At 42.1% G+C, this 16,571-nt stretch overlaps 1 protein-coding gene across 3 annotated transcripts in view; it reads left to right on the top strand.

Annotated features, from left to right (window-relative positions):
• The first annotated feature begins 2,694 nt into the window (after positions 1–2,694).
• LOC109761644 (protein HASTY 1) overlaps positions 2,695–16,571 on the top strand; it is a 35,260-nt gene continuing 21,383 nt past the window's right edge. Inside the window, exons 1-16 of one of the 3 annotated variants that reach the window (XM_045235149.2) lie at positions 2,695–2,874; positions 3,020–3,121; positions 3,658–3,702; positions 3,789–3,869; positions 3,948–3,993; positions 4,072–4,142; positions 4,240–4,403; positions 4,482–4,553; positions 4,643–4,877; positions 5,027–5,089; positions 11,311–11,571; positions 11,744–11,857; positions 11,962–12,097; positions 12,181–12,350; positions 12,776–12,874; positions 15,946–16,033. In XM_045235149.2, coding sequence (XP_045091084.1) covers positions 2,800–2,874; positions 3,020–3,121; positions 3,658–3,702; positions 3,789–3,869; positions 3,948–3,993; positions 4,072–4,142; positions 4,240–4,403; positions 4,482–4,553; positions 4,643–4,877; positions 5,027–5,089; positions 11,311–11,571; positions 11,744–11,857; positions 11,962–12,097; positions 12,181–12,350; positions 12,776–12,874; positions 15,946–16,033 — 1,822 coding nt within the window. In that variant the 5' untranslated portion in view covers positions 2,695–2,799. The remainder of the gene's footprint in view (positions 2,875–3,019; positions 3,122–3,657; positions 3,703–3,788; positions 3,870–3,947; positions 3,994–4,071; positions 4,143–4,239; positions 4,404–4,481; positions 4,554–4,642; positions 4,878–5,026; positions 5,090–11,310; positions 11,572–11,743; positions 11,858–11,961; positions 12,098–12,180; positions 12,351–12,775; positions 12,875–15,945; positions 16,034–16,571) is intronic. The other 2 variants (XR_006672508.2, XM_045235148.2) reach the window with 2 other exon arrangements.

Here is a 16,571-nt window from a genome sequence, read left to right as displayed (position 1 = left end):
AAGAAAAATTCATACTTATTTAACTCAATTGTTTTTGAAAAATTACCATGTGATAGAGAATTCATGCATTCTTACTGCATAAAAATTTCAAGATTTTATCATGTTCTCACTATTCAGAAATATTCAAGGCATAACAATTTTTTTTGTTTTCAAACAGCAACTCATAAGCATGCAAACTAAGCATGATAAAGGCTATACTTGACATTTGTATTGAAATAAAAGATATAAGACATGATTCTAAATAACAACAATCAAATCCAAAGAAAATGACCCTCCAAGCAAAACTCATATCATGTACGAATAAAAATATAGTTCTGAGTGAGGTATACCGATATTGTTGAAGACGAAAGAGGGCATTGCCATTCGGGGCATCCCCAAGGTTAGACGCTTGGGTCTTCCTTAAATATTACCTTGGGGTGCCTTGGGAATTCTCAAGTTTAGCGTCTTGCCACTCCTTATTCTCTTCATATCGATATCTCACGCAAAATTTGAAAACTTCAATCACACAAAAACTTAACGGAACTTCGTGAGATTAGTTAGTACAATAATGGAAAAACTATTCATATTGGTACTGTCAAGACAAAATTCATAGTTGTTCTCACATAATGCCTATTGTATTCAATCATTTCCACAATTTATATAGCCAAATATAAGCCATGGAAACAATAAAACAAGCAAAATAGAATCTGTAAAAAGAAAACAACACGTCATGATCTGAACGAAAACCATACTTTTGCAACTCTAAAAATTCTGAAAACTTAGGAAAACATAGAATTTTGTATAGTAATACTGTGTAAAATTTCAGACCATTCCCACACTCCAGTAAAAATGTAATTCAAATACCTAGCGCAAAACTTTCTGTTTTTGCACTGAACCAATTCAACTACCATCCAAATCATCCCAAAGGCTTTACTTGGCACGTTTTTTAATTAAATAAAAGATACAAACATGATTACTACGGTAGCTTAATCATGTTGACACAAAAAAAGAAGATAAAATGTTGGGTTGCCTCCCAACAAGCGCTTTCTTTAAAGCCTTTTAGCTAGGGATTGATAGTTTTAAAGATGATCACTTAAAGATAAGAATTGAAACATAAAGGGAGCATCATGAATCATATGACAAACACATTTAAGCTTAACACACTTCCTATGCATAAGAAACTTGCAAGAAAATAATTTATTGAAGAACAAATTAGCTAGCATATGAAGGCATAACAAGTGCAACTTCAAGAATTTCAACACATAGAGAGGAAACTTGATATTATTGAGACATCTATAAGCATATGTTCATCCCTTATAATATTTTTCAGCAGCATCATGAATAAATTCAGCAATATAGCTATCACATAAAGCATTCTTTTCGTGATCCATAAACATAGAATTTTAATTACTATTCTCACAAGCAATTTTTTCTCGTTCATAATAGTGGGAGTATCATATAGAACTTGAACACTATAAATTGATTCCACATTAAAAGAGTAATGCTTGGTAAATGATGTTCATAATTATGAAAAGTTTCAAAACAATAATTATTACTACTTTTTATAACATAAGTATCATCATAATAATCATCATAAGTGGTAACTTTGTTCTCATCTTAGTCAAGTGAAACCTCTTCCGAAATAGTGGAATTATCACTAAATAAAGTCATGACCTCTCCAAATTCACTTTTATCATTACAATAAGATTCAACACCCTCCAAGGTAGTGGGATAATTATTGCCTAAAGTTGACACTCTCGCAAACCCACATTAATTATCATTGCAATCATCGTAAATATGAGACATGCTATCATCATAATAATTTTGATCATTGATACTTCATCCGGTCGAATTCCGGCGTCTCGAGGCTGGACGACGAGGTCGGAGGCGGAATTGGATGTGGCGGCGACGCGAGAGGCGAGAAGTGAAGCAAACTAAAGTTGGTTCACGCAAGGGAAAGAGGAGCCGACAAAAACGAGGTGAAATCCCGTAGATATGAGGGAAATGGCTAGCGGATTAGGGGGCAGTTTGGTTGCCGTCCTGGCTAACGTGCCTGATAAATTCAAATGCCTGGCTCGGGCTTGGGAAACAACAATTTTATGCCTGGCCAGGCAGGCCCTGTTTGGTTCGCCTCCATGCCTGGTGATGGGTTACACAGGTCACATCAGCCTATTAATTTACTTTTCCTCCTGCCATGCATGATTAGTACCCCAGGCAGCACCCAGGCGTCCCTACTCGGTAGCCTGAGCCAGGCTAATGGCGCTGGGATATTTCCAAGACAGGCTAATGATGTCATTTAATTTCTTCACGTTACTCAGGCACGAACCAAACAAAGTCCAGACCGATCTCAGAGCAAGTACAATAAGCTTATGTAAGCAGGCTAAATATGAGAAGAGGAGAGAAAAGAGGGGCCGACTACAGAATAAGAGCCAGCTGCAGCACATGCTCCTAGGCACTATGTGAGAGTGGTACGTGGGCCATGTATTAACAAAATAACACATCTTTATATCTAGCTATTGTACCTATCGGCTATAAACTTGGCTATGTATGACATGGCAACATCTTTATCCATTCGCTGGCTGTATTTTTTTTTTAAGGGGAGCTGGCTATACTATTAACCATGCTCTCAGAGGGATGCAAGGCCAGGCAAATTTGGGGACAAGAACCAAAAAACCCCCTGGATCTAAGTGGACCAGCCAACCCCGGGTCCACCGCAAGCGCCCCTTCTCCCATAAGCTTCGCCTTGCTCGAAACCCTAATGCCCCCCGACCCCCCCATCCCAGACACTTCTAGAAGCATCTTCCGCGGGCCGGGAGCCCCATGGACAGCGCGGCCTCGACGAAGGCGTCGGCGGAGGAGGAATTCTCCGGCGCCGCCTCTGCGATGCGCGAGCTTGTTAGTCCCGAACATCCCCCCCCCCCCCCCCCCCCCCCCCCCCCCCCAAAATTCTCTGGATCACATTTCGAGATTTCGTGTTTTTCTACCGATTGATCTGGGTATGTCATCTGGGTATGTCGTGTAATTATCTGATGTATTACAGGGGGGAGAATTGTACGAGGATTTGTTGGCGAAGGCATCGCTTCACCTGCTTGGGAAGGGTCTTCCGCCTCAAGTCTGGCACCATGGCTTCAAAATGATGCGGGTTACTCCTCGTTTTCAATTAGCTTCAGTTCGAGGCTACTCTTGCGTTTTCTTGTGCTTTCCCACTTAGATCTCACTGAAGGGAGTCACAATTCGTATATCTTATTGTCTCCGACCGGGAAGACATCTATTATCACTCAGCTTTAATCTTTTCTTAATTGAGACAACAACATCCACCAAGACTAGGCATTACTAAATATATGTTCCCATTTGTAACAACTCCAGTACCTCTTAGAGAACTTCTTACAAAAATGTAGGCAGTATGTTTTTTTCTTCTCTCACACAGGGAGTTCTGCCCAGAGACAGTTAGTAGATGAGGATACAGTTTGTAATAATGCTACTTACTTATTCACTGCACATGCAACTCTTGTACACGGTCTAGCTTTACTTCGGTCACTACTTCATCATGATGCTAGTATGGCTGCTGTGGAATTTGCCTGTAAAATATGTAGCATTCATGGGATTGATAAGTATTGCATAAGTTGCTACTCTGATCGTACGACTCAGCTGTAACTCGTGGCATTTTGATATTGGCAGCATCTATTTAGATCAAGGAGTGCTACAGCTACTTTAGTGGCAAAGGTTCTTCCTTTTTTTGTCCGTCTTTGTTATTTGTTTTGTTTGTTTCTGTGCCTGTTTTGTGTTCAAATCTCAATGTTATTTCACAGGTAATTTGGAGTGGTGGAACTTCTCTATTGGATGATTTGCTTTCTCCCGTTACTTATCTATCTAAATCAGGTCCTGACGATGTGAGTTCATCAACATATAAACTCTTAGTTTCCTTCCTTCCCAGCGTTGAAGTTAATAAGTGTCGCTCAAACTTATAGGCTGAGTTGGCCGCCTTCATTTTAAAGTGGATTTCAGATTTCAGAGGTAATGATGTTTTCCTTGGTTATTTTCTTTGCAACCATTTCAATTACTAAGGTAAACCAATGTTACTTCCCTTGTTAGGTGGCCTATGTGAAGCAGATTTACCTGAACTAGATGAGTTTCTCACAAATGTCATGCTTCTCCTTTCGTCAGTAAGTTATTTTTCTTACTATGTATTCAACCTTGATAGTTCATCTAGTAAGATATGGCTTCTTAATGTGAATTCTTCTTTTGGATATCTCATTGTAGTTGATCGAGAAACATTCTGAATCAATTATTGCTGAACGCCCTGACGAGCTCATGGTATCAACTGAAAAGGATGTCTTGACGGTAACTTCTTGCTTGCTTGCTGCAAATGCGTATGCGGAGTGGGTTCCAGTGGTTCACCTTGTCAAACATGGTTTAGTTAAAAGGTTCGCTTTCAGAAATTTGAATTTGTTTGTTGGTGTTCTCTTTATTTTGATGATGACCTCATATCTTTAATTTTGCAGATGCGAGTCCTTACTTCATCTCAGTAGATTCCAAACATATGCTTTGAAGTTTTTCAAAATTCTGTGCCAAAGGTGTGTATAATATTGGTTTCTCCTTTCTCGTAAGCCAACAACTTCCCCCCTTCCTTCTGTATTGCTTGTGACTGTGAATGTTTTCTCAGAAGAAGGCCTCTTACTGTCGCAAAGGATTATGATGATGCAATGAGCCATGTTTTTGAGATATTGATGAGCATTTCACAAGATTCTTTGACCAAAGTCGCAGCATGCTCTGATTTTAGTAGTGAAAGGGAGCTCAACGTTGCCGAGGGTATCTGCGACTGTTTGTTTACTCTGGTTTCATCCAACATGCAATGTATTATTGCAGATACCATTAAGACCTCCTGTTTCCTTCGACAGGTCAGTGCTCATGGTAGCAGTGCTCACCAAATAGTATTTTTTTCTTATTTTGGCATCTTGTTAAATACTTTAATGTATATTGGTTGGTAATTTGCCCCTTTTTTGAGTTCTGGGTGGCCCTGATGTCTACCTTATGTTTCTGCTTGTAGATGCTGGAATATTACCAACATTACAAGATTGCACTTCATTTTCAGTCCTTACCATTTTGGCTGGTATACTCTGTATCTCACACAGCTTTACTAAATTATTCTTTCCATTTGGCAATATTTCTCTACGGCACTTCCATGCATGTCTTGTGAAATGTCATATCTTAGGAGGGACATATGTCAATTTCATTAACTTATTTTCTTCAAGTAAGATCCATACGCACACATAGACGTGGCACGATAATAAATCAGACGATTATGCGAACAACGATTTGATCGATTCTTATACACAAAAATTGTTGGTAAAAACAAAGGGAAAACCACGTCATAACATTGTAAAATGGAACTATAAGCAAAGGTGAAGTTATTTAGTTACAACATGTATCATATTCATACTTCTATATTACACTTGCGGTTCTCTAATTTGGTAAAATAAAATTTGCGCCTTTCCGGAGGCTGTGCAGCTGCATGCCATTTCTCTCTATCTCCTATTTGCTACTTGCTAGTACTATCACGTGACCATGCCAGAATTTTCTGATCTCTCTCGCTCCCCCTCTGTTTTTTTGCTAGTAGTTGCTAGTACTACTCACGTGAGCATGCCGGAACTTTCTAGACAGAGATGGGAGAATCACGCGTGCGTACAAGCCTGTTCAGAGAGGGGCATGCTGCAGCACATTGCCGGGGCCACCGCAAGTTCCTGCACTATGAACCGTTTGATTACTCTATCCAATGGTGTAGTTGTAGCCACGTTGTCCTTTAGCTAAAGATGTTAATTGTAGAATCAGGGGAGAGAGAGGGGTGGCTGTAGAATCAGGGGAGAGAGAGGGGTGGCGGCTGGGATAGAAAGATGGCCTGGTATTGTATTCTATTGGAGTTAGGGTTTCCTGTACAAGGGGGCAGCACATATATAGGCTGCTGGGTTACATGGACCACATGGGCCACATGGGACACATGGGCCACATGGGCCATAAGCACACACACACACACACACACACTGAAATACAGATAAGACACAGCCCAACACTCCCCCTCAAGAGGGATGATAGATATCTATCATGCCCATCTTGTCACAAGCAAGATTGCTCTCCCTGGTTCCCAAACCTTTTGTCAGACAATCGGCGACTTGTTGTCCAGAGCTCACATGAGTTATCTTGATGATTCCTGCATCCAGTTTCTCTTTGATAAAGAATCTGTCTATCTCCACATGTTTTGTTCTGTCATGTTGCACTGGATTATTAGCAATGCTGATTGCAGATTTGTTGTCACACCACACATTCAGAGGATCTTGTCTGAGCACTTTCAGCTCAAGCAGAAGGCCTCTTACCCATAACATCTCACTCAGCCCTTGAGACATTGCCCTATACTCAGCTTCTGCAGTTGATTTTGACACCACCGGTTGTTTTTTGCTTCTCCATGATACCAAATTTCCACCAACAAACACACAATAGCCAGAGGTTGATCGTCTATCATCAAGACAGCTAGCCCAATCAGCATCGCTATAACCGTCAACATTCAAATGGCCATTACTCTTGAACCAGAGTCCCATACCAGGGCTGCCCTTTAGATACCTCATGATTCTATAGACTGCATCAAGGTGTCCACTTCTGGGGTCATGCATATATCTACTTACTACACTTACTGCATATGTAATATCTGGTCTAGTGTGACACAAGTACAGAAGTTTGCCAAACAATTGTTGATATTTTGCTTTGTTAACTTGTTCACCCATCTGTGCTGTCAATTTGTGATTTTGTTCAATGGGAGTTGGGGCTGCTCTACATCCAAGCATTCCCATATCACTTAGGAGCTCTAAGGTATACTTCCGCTGAGATAGGGCTATTCCCCTCTTTGATCTTGCAACTTCGATACCCAGGAAATATCTTAGCTGACCAAGATCCTTAACTTCAAATGCTTTGCCTAGGCATTTCTTTAGTCTTCCAATCTCCTCTTCATTGTCTCCCGTAATTATGATGTCATCCACATATACTGCAAGAATAGTAATCTGTTGCTTGGAATGTTTATAGAAAACAGTGTGATCTCCATTGCATTGTTTATACTCCATACTGCAAACTGCTTGCCTGAACCGGTCAAACCAAGCCCTTGGCGATTGCTTCAAACCGTAGAGATTTTTTCTCAATCTACAAACCTTCCCAACAGTCCCAGGTGTAGAAAGTCCAGGAGGAATTTCCATGTAGACTTCCTCTTGTAGATCTCCATGTAAAAAGGCATTTTTTACATCAAGTTGGTGTAGTGGCCATCCAAAGTTAGCTGCACATGAGATTAGAATCCTCACTGTATTCATCTTTGCAACTGGGGCGAATGTTTCGTCATAATCAATACCATACGTTTGGATGTACCCTCTGGCTACTAGTCTTGCCTTGTAACGCTCAACCTTACCCTCAGGATTCTGCTTCACTGTGAAGATCCACTTACAACTGACTGCCTTCTTCCCATATGGAAGATTCGCTAGCTCCCATGTTTTGTTCTTTCTCAGGGCCTCCAACTCTTCCCTCATGGCTTCACACCACTTTGGATCTTGTCTTGCTTCTTTCCAGTCTTTAGGAACAATCACGGCTTGAAGTGATGCGACAAATGCTCTAAATGAAGGTGATAGGGCTTCATAGGTGACATAATTACTGATGTCATGCTCAAGATTGCCCTTGCTCAAAGTTTTCCTTGCTACTTCCTTCTTGAGAGCAATTGGCAGGTTAGGTGATGCTTCTTCAGTACTTGAATTCTCATATGACTCCACTTCAGACGAGCTTCCTGTCGCTTGAGTTTCTTCTGACTGCTCCCCCTGTTCCATAGTTTCTTTTGACTGCTCCTCATGCACTTGTTCCTCCACAACTCTCTTCCTTCTTGTATACACCTGAGGATTCCTTTCCTCATTTGGTCTCTGCCACCTCTGCTATTCAGCCCCATCAACTACAACTGGAATGAAGGATCCCACTATTTTCGGGGTTGGTATTGGCTGCTCCTTGTCGCCATTGGCGCTGCACTCACCACTCAAGTTGCACTCCCCCTCTTGACCACCCTGCATAGATTGTGAGTGGTCAAGTTCTTCGAATAAAGTGCTGAGATCTGTCTTCTCACCATAGAAAGGCTCAGATTCTCGAAAGGTGACATCCATACTTACAAATGTGCGCCTTTCAGCAGGACTCCAACACTTATAGCCTCGCTGCCCTGCAGGATATCCAACAAATATGCATTTTACAGCTCGTGGATCCAGCTTTCCCACTGCTGGTCTGTGATCTCTAACGAAGCAGGTGCACCCAAATAACTTCGGAGGAACTGAGAATTTGTTCGCCCCAAATAGCATCTCACATGGGGACTTCATACCAAGCATTTTTGAAGGCATCCGGTTGATCAGGAACGTTGCAGTCATGACAGCTTCACTCCACAAGAATTTTGGCACATTCATGGTGAACATAAGTGATCGAGCCACTTCTAAAATGTGTCGGTTTTTCCTTTCTGCAACACCATTCTGAGCAGGGGTATCTGGACATGATGTTTGGTGCATTATGCCTTGTGCTGACAGGAAACCTCCAAATTGCTTGTTTACATATTCAGTTCCATTGTCAGATCTGATCACCTGCACCTGCACATTAAATTGGTTTCGCACATAGGCATAAAACTCCTGAAAACATTGGAATACCTCATCTTTATGTCGCATGAGGTACACCCAAGTCATGCGAGTGTGGCAGTCTATAAATGTCACAAAATATTTCATTCCACTAACAGAAACAACAGGACATGTTCACACATCAGAGTGAATCAGCATAAACGGGGATATACTCCTTAGCCCCTTACTCAAATACGAGATTCTTGTGTGCTTTGCATATTCACATGCATCACACATAAGCTTACTCTTGTCTACTCCACGCATTACATCGGGAAACATCTTACTCATCTTATCAAAAGCCATATGCCCCATGCGACAGTGATGGATCATCGCCATTGTCTCACTTACTCCAACTAGTACAGCCAAAATAGGACTAGCACCAGACCTAGACACATCACGATCCATATACCACAATCCACTACGCCTGGTTCCTGTCCCAAGTTTCCTTCCAGTCATCCTCTCCTGAATCAAACATATTTTCTTATCAAGAGTTATTCGGCAATCTATCTGATCAATCAAAGCACTTAGAGAAAGCAAGTTCACAGGAAAAGCTGGAACATGTAATACATCAGATAATTTAATAGTGGGTGTACATTGAACTGATCCAACTCCTTTAATCGGTTGTGAGGTGCCATCAGCAGTTTGTATTGTTTCACAATGTGTAATTGGGTACTGAGTATATGATTCAAACTCAGTTGAGGTACCCGCAACATGCTTGGATGCTCCAGAATCTAATATCCAATCTGGAAGGAAATCATGTGTGGATATAGATGCATTTGCAAAGTTACCTTCCCCTGTGTAGACAAAGTGGGCAAAGTTCCCAAAGGTGTTGTCCTCCTGGCTTCTACTCTTCGACTCCCCTTGAGAGGTTGTTGACGTCCCTTCTTCTTGCGTTGCCAAGTTTGCTTTGAAGCCACTGGAATAATTCGAACCCCTAGAGTTACCTCTGCCTCTAACTCCCCGGTATCCACCTCGGCTGTAACCTCTTCCCCTACCACGTATTTCTCTGCGTTGTGCTGTGCAATTGATGCTTATGTGACCTTTCTCTCCACAGTTGAAGCACTCTCTTGTCTCCTTCCATTCAGACACAGTAAATGCTGAGCGAGATGCATTCGCTTCTCCAGTCCTGGTCAACTTCAACCTGACCTCCTCCTGTGCCATTGCTGCAACTGCCTCCTCAAGTGAGGGGAGCTTTGGCTGATGAAACAACCCAGCACGCCTCCCTTCAAATTCTTAGCTAAGTCCCTTCAAGAATTTCATCACTCTCCTACGCTCTACCCACTTCTTAGTAGCAACTATACATTCTGAATGTGGTAACTCCAGTGGATCATAGTGGTCTAAGTCAGCCCACAAATGCTGCAGTTCTGCTACATACTCCATCACCGACTTATCCCCTTGTTTTAGCTCATTTACTCTATCCTCAATCTGCGCCATAAGCATTATGTTCCCTTTCCCGGAGTACAATGTTTCCAGGGTTTTCCATACCTCTGCTGCATGGGGAAGAGTCTCCATGGCTGCTGCAATGGATGGGGTCAAGGAGTTCAGCAGCCATGCCACCACCAGAGAGTCAATGACACTCCACTTCTTCCACTCTTCACTTGCCCTGTTCGCCGGTTCATCTACTTCCCCTCTGACATAGCCTTCCAGCCCCTTTGTCCTCAATATTAGCAATGCCCTTCTGGACCAGCTTAGGTAGTTTGTGACCCCTTCCATCTTGATTTCATTTGGCATCAGTTCTATTTTCTGTATCACCTCAGGCTGAGGAACAAGCGCACCTGGGGAAGCCACACCCTCTGCCTTGACAGTGATGAGCTCAGCTAGCTTCTCCAACGCCTTTACCAACCCCTGGTTGTCCCCCATCTTTCCAATCTTGAATCACACCACTAGCAACCTCCAGCAACCACTGCTCCCCACTTTCACCTCTCTACTACCTCCTCCCCTCAGATCTGGGATTCCACCTCTCCTTCTTCCACACAAGCCTTCTCCTCTCAGACAATCGCCAGCAAGCACAACCAGCCAACCACCATCACCACTGCTGGGATTGGGAACCCAAGCTCTGACACCATGTAGAATCAGGGGAGAGAGAGGGGTGGCTGTAGAATCAGGGGAGAGAGAGAGGTGGCGGCTGGGATAGAAAGATGGCCTGGTATTGTATTCTATTGGAGTTAGGGTTTCCTGTACAAGGGGGCAGCACATATATAGGCTGCTGGGTTACATGGACCACATGGGCCACATGGGACACATGGGCCACATGGGCCACATGGGACACATGGGCCACATGGGCCATAAGCACACACACACACACACTGAAATACAGATAAGACATAGCCCAACATTAATTGTGAGCCGTCGGATAAGAAAGATCCATGACTTGATATCCATACACTATATAGGAGTACAGATTTATGGGAAGTGTCATCTGACAATGTTTGTCCAATGAGTAAATCATTGTGCAGCTATCACACTAGTTGCGCATTATACCCCTGCTTTGGCATTGTTAAAGATGTTGTAGTGGTAGTTTGTAAGTTAGTAGAGTATGCTTAATCCAACACCACTAAAATTTCTTGTGCACCCTTGGTCTATGCATATGGTAGGCTTGGAAAAATAATTCGAAATGGAGGGAGTAAATGCAACATTATCCTTATGAAATTTATTCCTTGTGCAGATGGTGCTAACCGAGGGACCTAAAGAATTTTTTTTAGCCGCTGACCCTGCGGATGTTGCTTCTTCAGCTGGGACAAATTCAGCAGAAAAGGGGAATATTGGAACATTTTTATTTTTTAGCGATGATATATGCAGTGTGATTCTGGACATTTCATTTAAAAGAATGCTCAAGACACCTGCAACCATATTACCAAACTCGTTAGAGTTATGGAGTGATGAACTTCATGGAAAGAATGGCTTCATACAGTACCACTCCAGACTGGTGTGTTTCTTGTTACATTACATCTCATAGCCCTCCTCCAGTTAGTAGTCTGTTGTCTACCACTGCATGTTTACCATCTGTTGAAGCTTTCAACAGTTCTATCATAGAGTTGCTTATGGTGGTTCTTATGTTTGCTGTCTGCTGAATGTAACGATTTGATTCCTCCACTCAGTTAGATCTCATAAAATATATTGCTTATCGAAGACCAATCCTTGCCGCCAGCAAAGCTGCACATAGAATTAATAGCGTCACTGGAGATGCAAGCACTGTATCACCCCCCCCCAAGGTTGGACCCTTAATTATTCAGCCAGAGCTTAACTATTTGTCGTGTTATCTCATAATAAATTTATTTGTGCTGGTGAAATCGTGCTGACTGCATGAGTATTTTAGGATTTGGCTGCAATTGAAAGTGCACAGCTAGTGCTTAACACGGTTGTCAATGCAATATTTGATGATTCGATTGAGAATGGAGAGATCATTCTGGACACACAATTTTCATTGCTCAGGATACACCACATATTTGGAGGTCTGCAGATTATTCACTTCCTGTTTTTTTGTAGTAAATGTTGTTCTGTTTTATCATTAACTCACCCTGTAATTGTAAATCAGATCTACTTGCTCAGCTTCTATCTTTGAAGTGGATGGAACCAAGACTGGCTGTTATCCTTGGACACTACTTGACTGCGTTTTGCCCTTACCTGAGGCGTCATCCACCTGTAGTTCCTTCAGTTGTGAAAAAACTTTTTGAACTGTTGTCATCAATCACTGCCAGCTCTCATGTAAGCTTAACACTTTCTTTCAGTCAAAAGGAAAACACAATTGTAACCTGTTTAGATTGGTTAATTGAACTTTGTTGGCAGTTTAGACTGTAGTCCACTATTAAACTAATACTCCATGCCCATGAACCTGAAATCACTCTCCCTGATTTTAGTTTGCTGTTCTTTTTTGAAGTAGGGTATTTGCTTCTGGATATTTAGTCTACCTGTTTGAGATGTTACCTTGAAAATTTCACAATAATTGAATTTTTATCCAAGGTTGGGTGTTCTAAGTGGTCAAAGATTTGTGCAAATAACATGCTAGGAGACGGGCATAGATAACTATTCCATGTCTTTAACTAGGCTTAGAAATCCTGTTTTATAGTGTCCGAGTTCTCTATAAGTTTGGTTAACTTACTTTCTCGTTGCTTATTAACATTGCTGTCCAGGATCTTTCAACAGCCCAGAGTGCCCAATCGCAAATATGTTCATGTATCATTCGCGTATGCAAAGCTGTTGATAGCACTGCTCTTCCTTCAGATATGAAGGTTAGTTTTGGATTCACTTCCCATGACCTTGTATTCAGATATGAGACAGACTCGTTTCTGTTATATTTTAGCCACATGTATGGGGTACCTTGCCAGTTTGATTAGAAAAGTACTTTATCATGTTATGCTGCATATTGTTTACAAGCTAGAGGTCACGTACCATATTATCATGTGTTTCTCATTACTCATTATTTACAAGCTAGAGGTCACATACAATATTATCATGTGTTTCTCATTATTCATTAGCACACTTTGAACCACTTTGCATGGTAATTACATGTATACGATATACTTACATTTTGTTACACGGTATATGCAATGAGTTTGCTAATTTGCTCTATAAGGGGGTGTTGAAGTAGGGGAGAGAGGGGTGGTGGCTGGGATTGAGAGCTGACCTGTGGTGTTGTATTTTTTTGGGTTGGGGTTTCCTGTACAGAAGGGCAGCCCATATATAGGCTGCTGGGTTACATGGGCCAGATGGGCCTTAAGCACACGTACACACATAGAAGCACAGAGAAGACACATCCCAACACTCCCTCTCAGGAGGTGTGATAGATATCTATCATGCCCATCTTGTCACAAGCAAGATTGCTCTCCCTTGTTCCCAAGCCTTTTGTTAGACAATCGGCGACTTGTTTTCCAGAGCTCACATGAGTTATCTTGATGATTCTTGCATCCAATTTCTCTTTGATAAAGAATCTGTCTATCTCGACATGTTTTGTTCTGTCATGCTGGACTAGATTATTAGCAATGCTGCTAGCAGATTTGTTGACATATCACACATTCAAAGGATCTTGTCTCAGCGCCTTTACCTCGAGCAGCCCACATCTCACTCAGCCCTTGAGACATTGCCCCATACTTAGCTTCTGCAGTTGATTTTGGTACTACCGGTTGTTTTTTGCTTCTTCATGACACCAAATTTCCACCAACAAACACACAATAGCCTGAGGTTGACCGTCTATCGTCAAGACAGCTAGCCTAATCAGCATGACTATAACCGTCAATATTCAAATGGTCATTACTCTTGAAGCAGTCCCCCATACCAGGGCTGCCCTTTAGATACCTCAGGATTCTATAGACTGCATCAAGGTGTCCATTTCTGGGGTCATGAATATATCTACTTACTGCATATGTAATATCTGGTCTAGTGTGACATAAGTACAGAAGTCTGCCAACCAATTGTTGAACCAATTACCGGTTCACCAAGCTGAGCTGTCAATTTGTGATTTTGTTCAATGGGAGTTGGAGCTGCTCTTCATCCAAGCATTCCCATATCACTTAGGAGCTCTAAGGTAATACTTCCTCTGAGATAGGGCTATTCCCCCTTTTGATCTGGCAACTTCGATACCCAGGAAATATTTTAGCTATTCCCCCCATTCCTCCAAGATCTTTAACTTCAATTGCTTTGCCTAGGCGTTTCTTCAGTTTTCTAATCTCTTCTTCATTGTCTGCTGTTATTGTGGTGTCATCCACATATACTGCAAGAATAGGGCTATTCCTCCTAGCTTATACTTTTTGACTCCCCTTGAGAGGTTGTTGACGTCCCTTCTTGTGTTGCCAAGTTTGCCTTGAAGCCATTGAATAATTTAACCTCCTAGAGTTACCTCTACCTCCAACTCTCCGGTATCCTCCTCGGCTGGAACCTCTTCCCCTACCATGTATTTCTCTGCGTGGTGCTGTGCAAGTGAGGCTTTATGTGACCTTTCTCTCAACAGTTGAAGTACTCTCTTGTCTCCTTCCACTCAGACACAATAAATGTTGAGCGAGATGCATTCACTTCTCCAGTCTTGGTTAACTTCAACCTGACCTCCTCCTGTGCCATTTCTGCAACTGCCTCCTCAAGTGAGGGAAGCTTTGGCTGATGAAACAACCCAGCATGCGTCCCTTCAAATTCCGAGTTAAGTCCTTTCAAGAATTTCATCACTCCTATGCTCTACCCACTTCTTAGTGTCAACTATATACATTCTGAATGTGGCAATTCCAGTGGAACATAGCGGTCTAAGTCAGCCCACAAATGCTGCAATTCTGCTAGATACTCTATCACCGACTTATCCACCTGCTTTAGTTCATTTACTATATCTTCAGTCTGCGCCATAAGCATTATGCTCCCTTTCCTGAAGTACATTGTTTCCAGGGTTTTCCATACCTCTGCTTGCATGGGGAAGAGTCTCCACGGCTGCTGCAATGGATGGAGTCAAGGAGTTCAGTAGACATGCCACCACCAGAGAGTTGATGACGCTCCACTTCTTCCTCTCTTCACTTGCCCCGTTCCTCCGTTCATTGACTTCTTCTCTGACATAGTCTTCCAGCCCCTTTGTCCTCAATATTAGCAATGCCCTTCTAGACCAGCTTAGGCCAGCTTGATGTCATCTGGCATCAGTTCTGTTTTCCGAATCACCTCGGGCTGAGGAACATGCGTATCTGGGGAAGGCACACCCTCTGCCTTGTCGGCAAGGAGCTCAGCTTGCTTCTGCAACGCCTATGCTAATCCCTGGTTGTCCCCCATGTTTCCAAGCTTGAATCACACCCCTAGCAACCTCCAGCAACCACTGCTCCCCACTTTCAACACCTCTGCTACCTCCACCCCTCAGATCTGTGTTTCCACCTCTCCTTCCACACAAGCCTCCTCTCAGACGGTCGCTGCAAGCACCACCAGCCAGCCACCATCACCACTGCTGGGAACCCAAGCTTTGACACCATGTTGAAGTAGAGGAGTGGCGGCTAGGATAGAGAGCTAACCTGTGGTGTTGTATTCTTTTGGGGTTAGGGTTTCCTGTACAGGAGGGCAATACATATATAAGCTGCTGGGTTACATGGGCCACATGGGCCTTAAGCGTGCGCGCACACACAGTCCAACAGGGGGTATTTCTGTTTTTACTTTGTACTAACTTGTTCGGTAAGGTTAAGTGGTACTTTTGCTTTATAGGATATTCAGCTCTGTTGGGGATCTTTTAACTTGATTATTTTATTACATAATTTTGGTAATTATTGACTAAAGCATAGAAATGTATAAGAAATCAATTTTGTCAAGTGTCTTCAATTCTTAAGTTAATAAATCGATTGACATGCAGGATTTCTTCTCTCCTTACATCACCGAAGAAGATGTGCTAGCCTTTGGGATGCTAGACAGAGCAAATTATTCCATCGAACAGAACAAAGGTAAGATGCACCTTTTGCTCTAAAGCCACTAACATGGAACTATTTGAGAACTCTTGCTGGAGAAAAGGGAAAATATATAGTAACTCAACATTTTTTTTGAGGATTCAACGGTAAATTCCATCTGAAAACATAGTAGTTAAGAGACGGCAACCATCAAACTTGCAGATGCAAATATATCCTGGTACTAGTTTTATGTGCAGAGCATCTTTTGATAATTAAATTAAACCTAGCGGCTAAAAGTTATAGATCCTTTTCTGCTTAACATGTACTCCGTCCTTTCCAAATTGTAAGATGTTCTAGCTTTGTCTTGAGTTGTAGTTGTTTTAGTCTGACCTTTTTTTTCTTCTGAGGATTCAACAGTAAATTCTATCTGAAAACAGAATAGTTGAGAAATGGCGACCATCAAACTTGCAGACGCAAAATATTGCTATATCCTGGCACTAGTTTATGTGCAGAGTGTCTTTTAATAATTAAATTTAACCTAGCGGCTAAAAGTAATAGACCCTTTCCTGCTTACAATGTACTCTGTCCTTGCCAA

The sequence above is a fragment of the Aegilops tauschii genome, chromosome 3 (assembly GCF_002575655.3).
Source record: "Aegilops tauschii subsp. strangulata cultivar AL8/78 chromosome 3, Aet v6.0, whole genome shotgun sequence".
NCBI classification, from domain to species: Eukaryota; Viridiplantae; Streptophyta; class Magnoliopsida; order Poales; family Poaceae; genus Aegilops; species Aegilops tauschii.
This window is presented reverse-complemented; position numbering and strand designations above follow the sequence as displayed.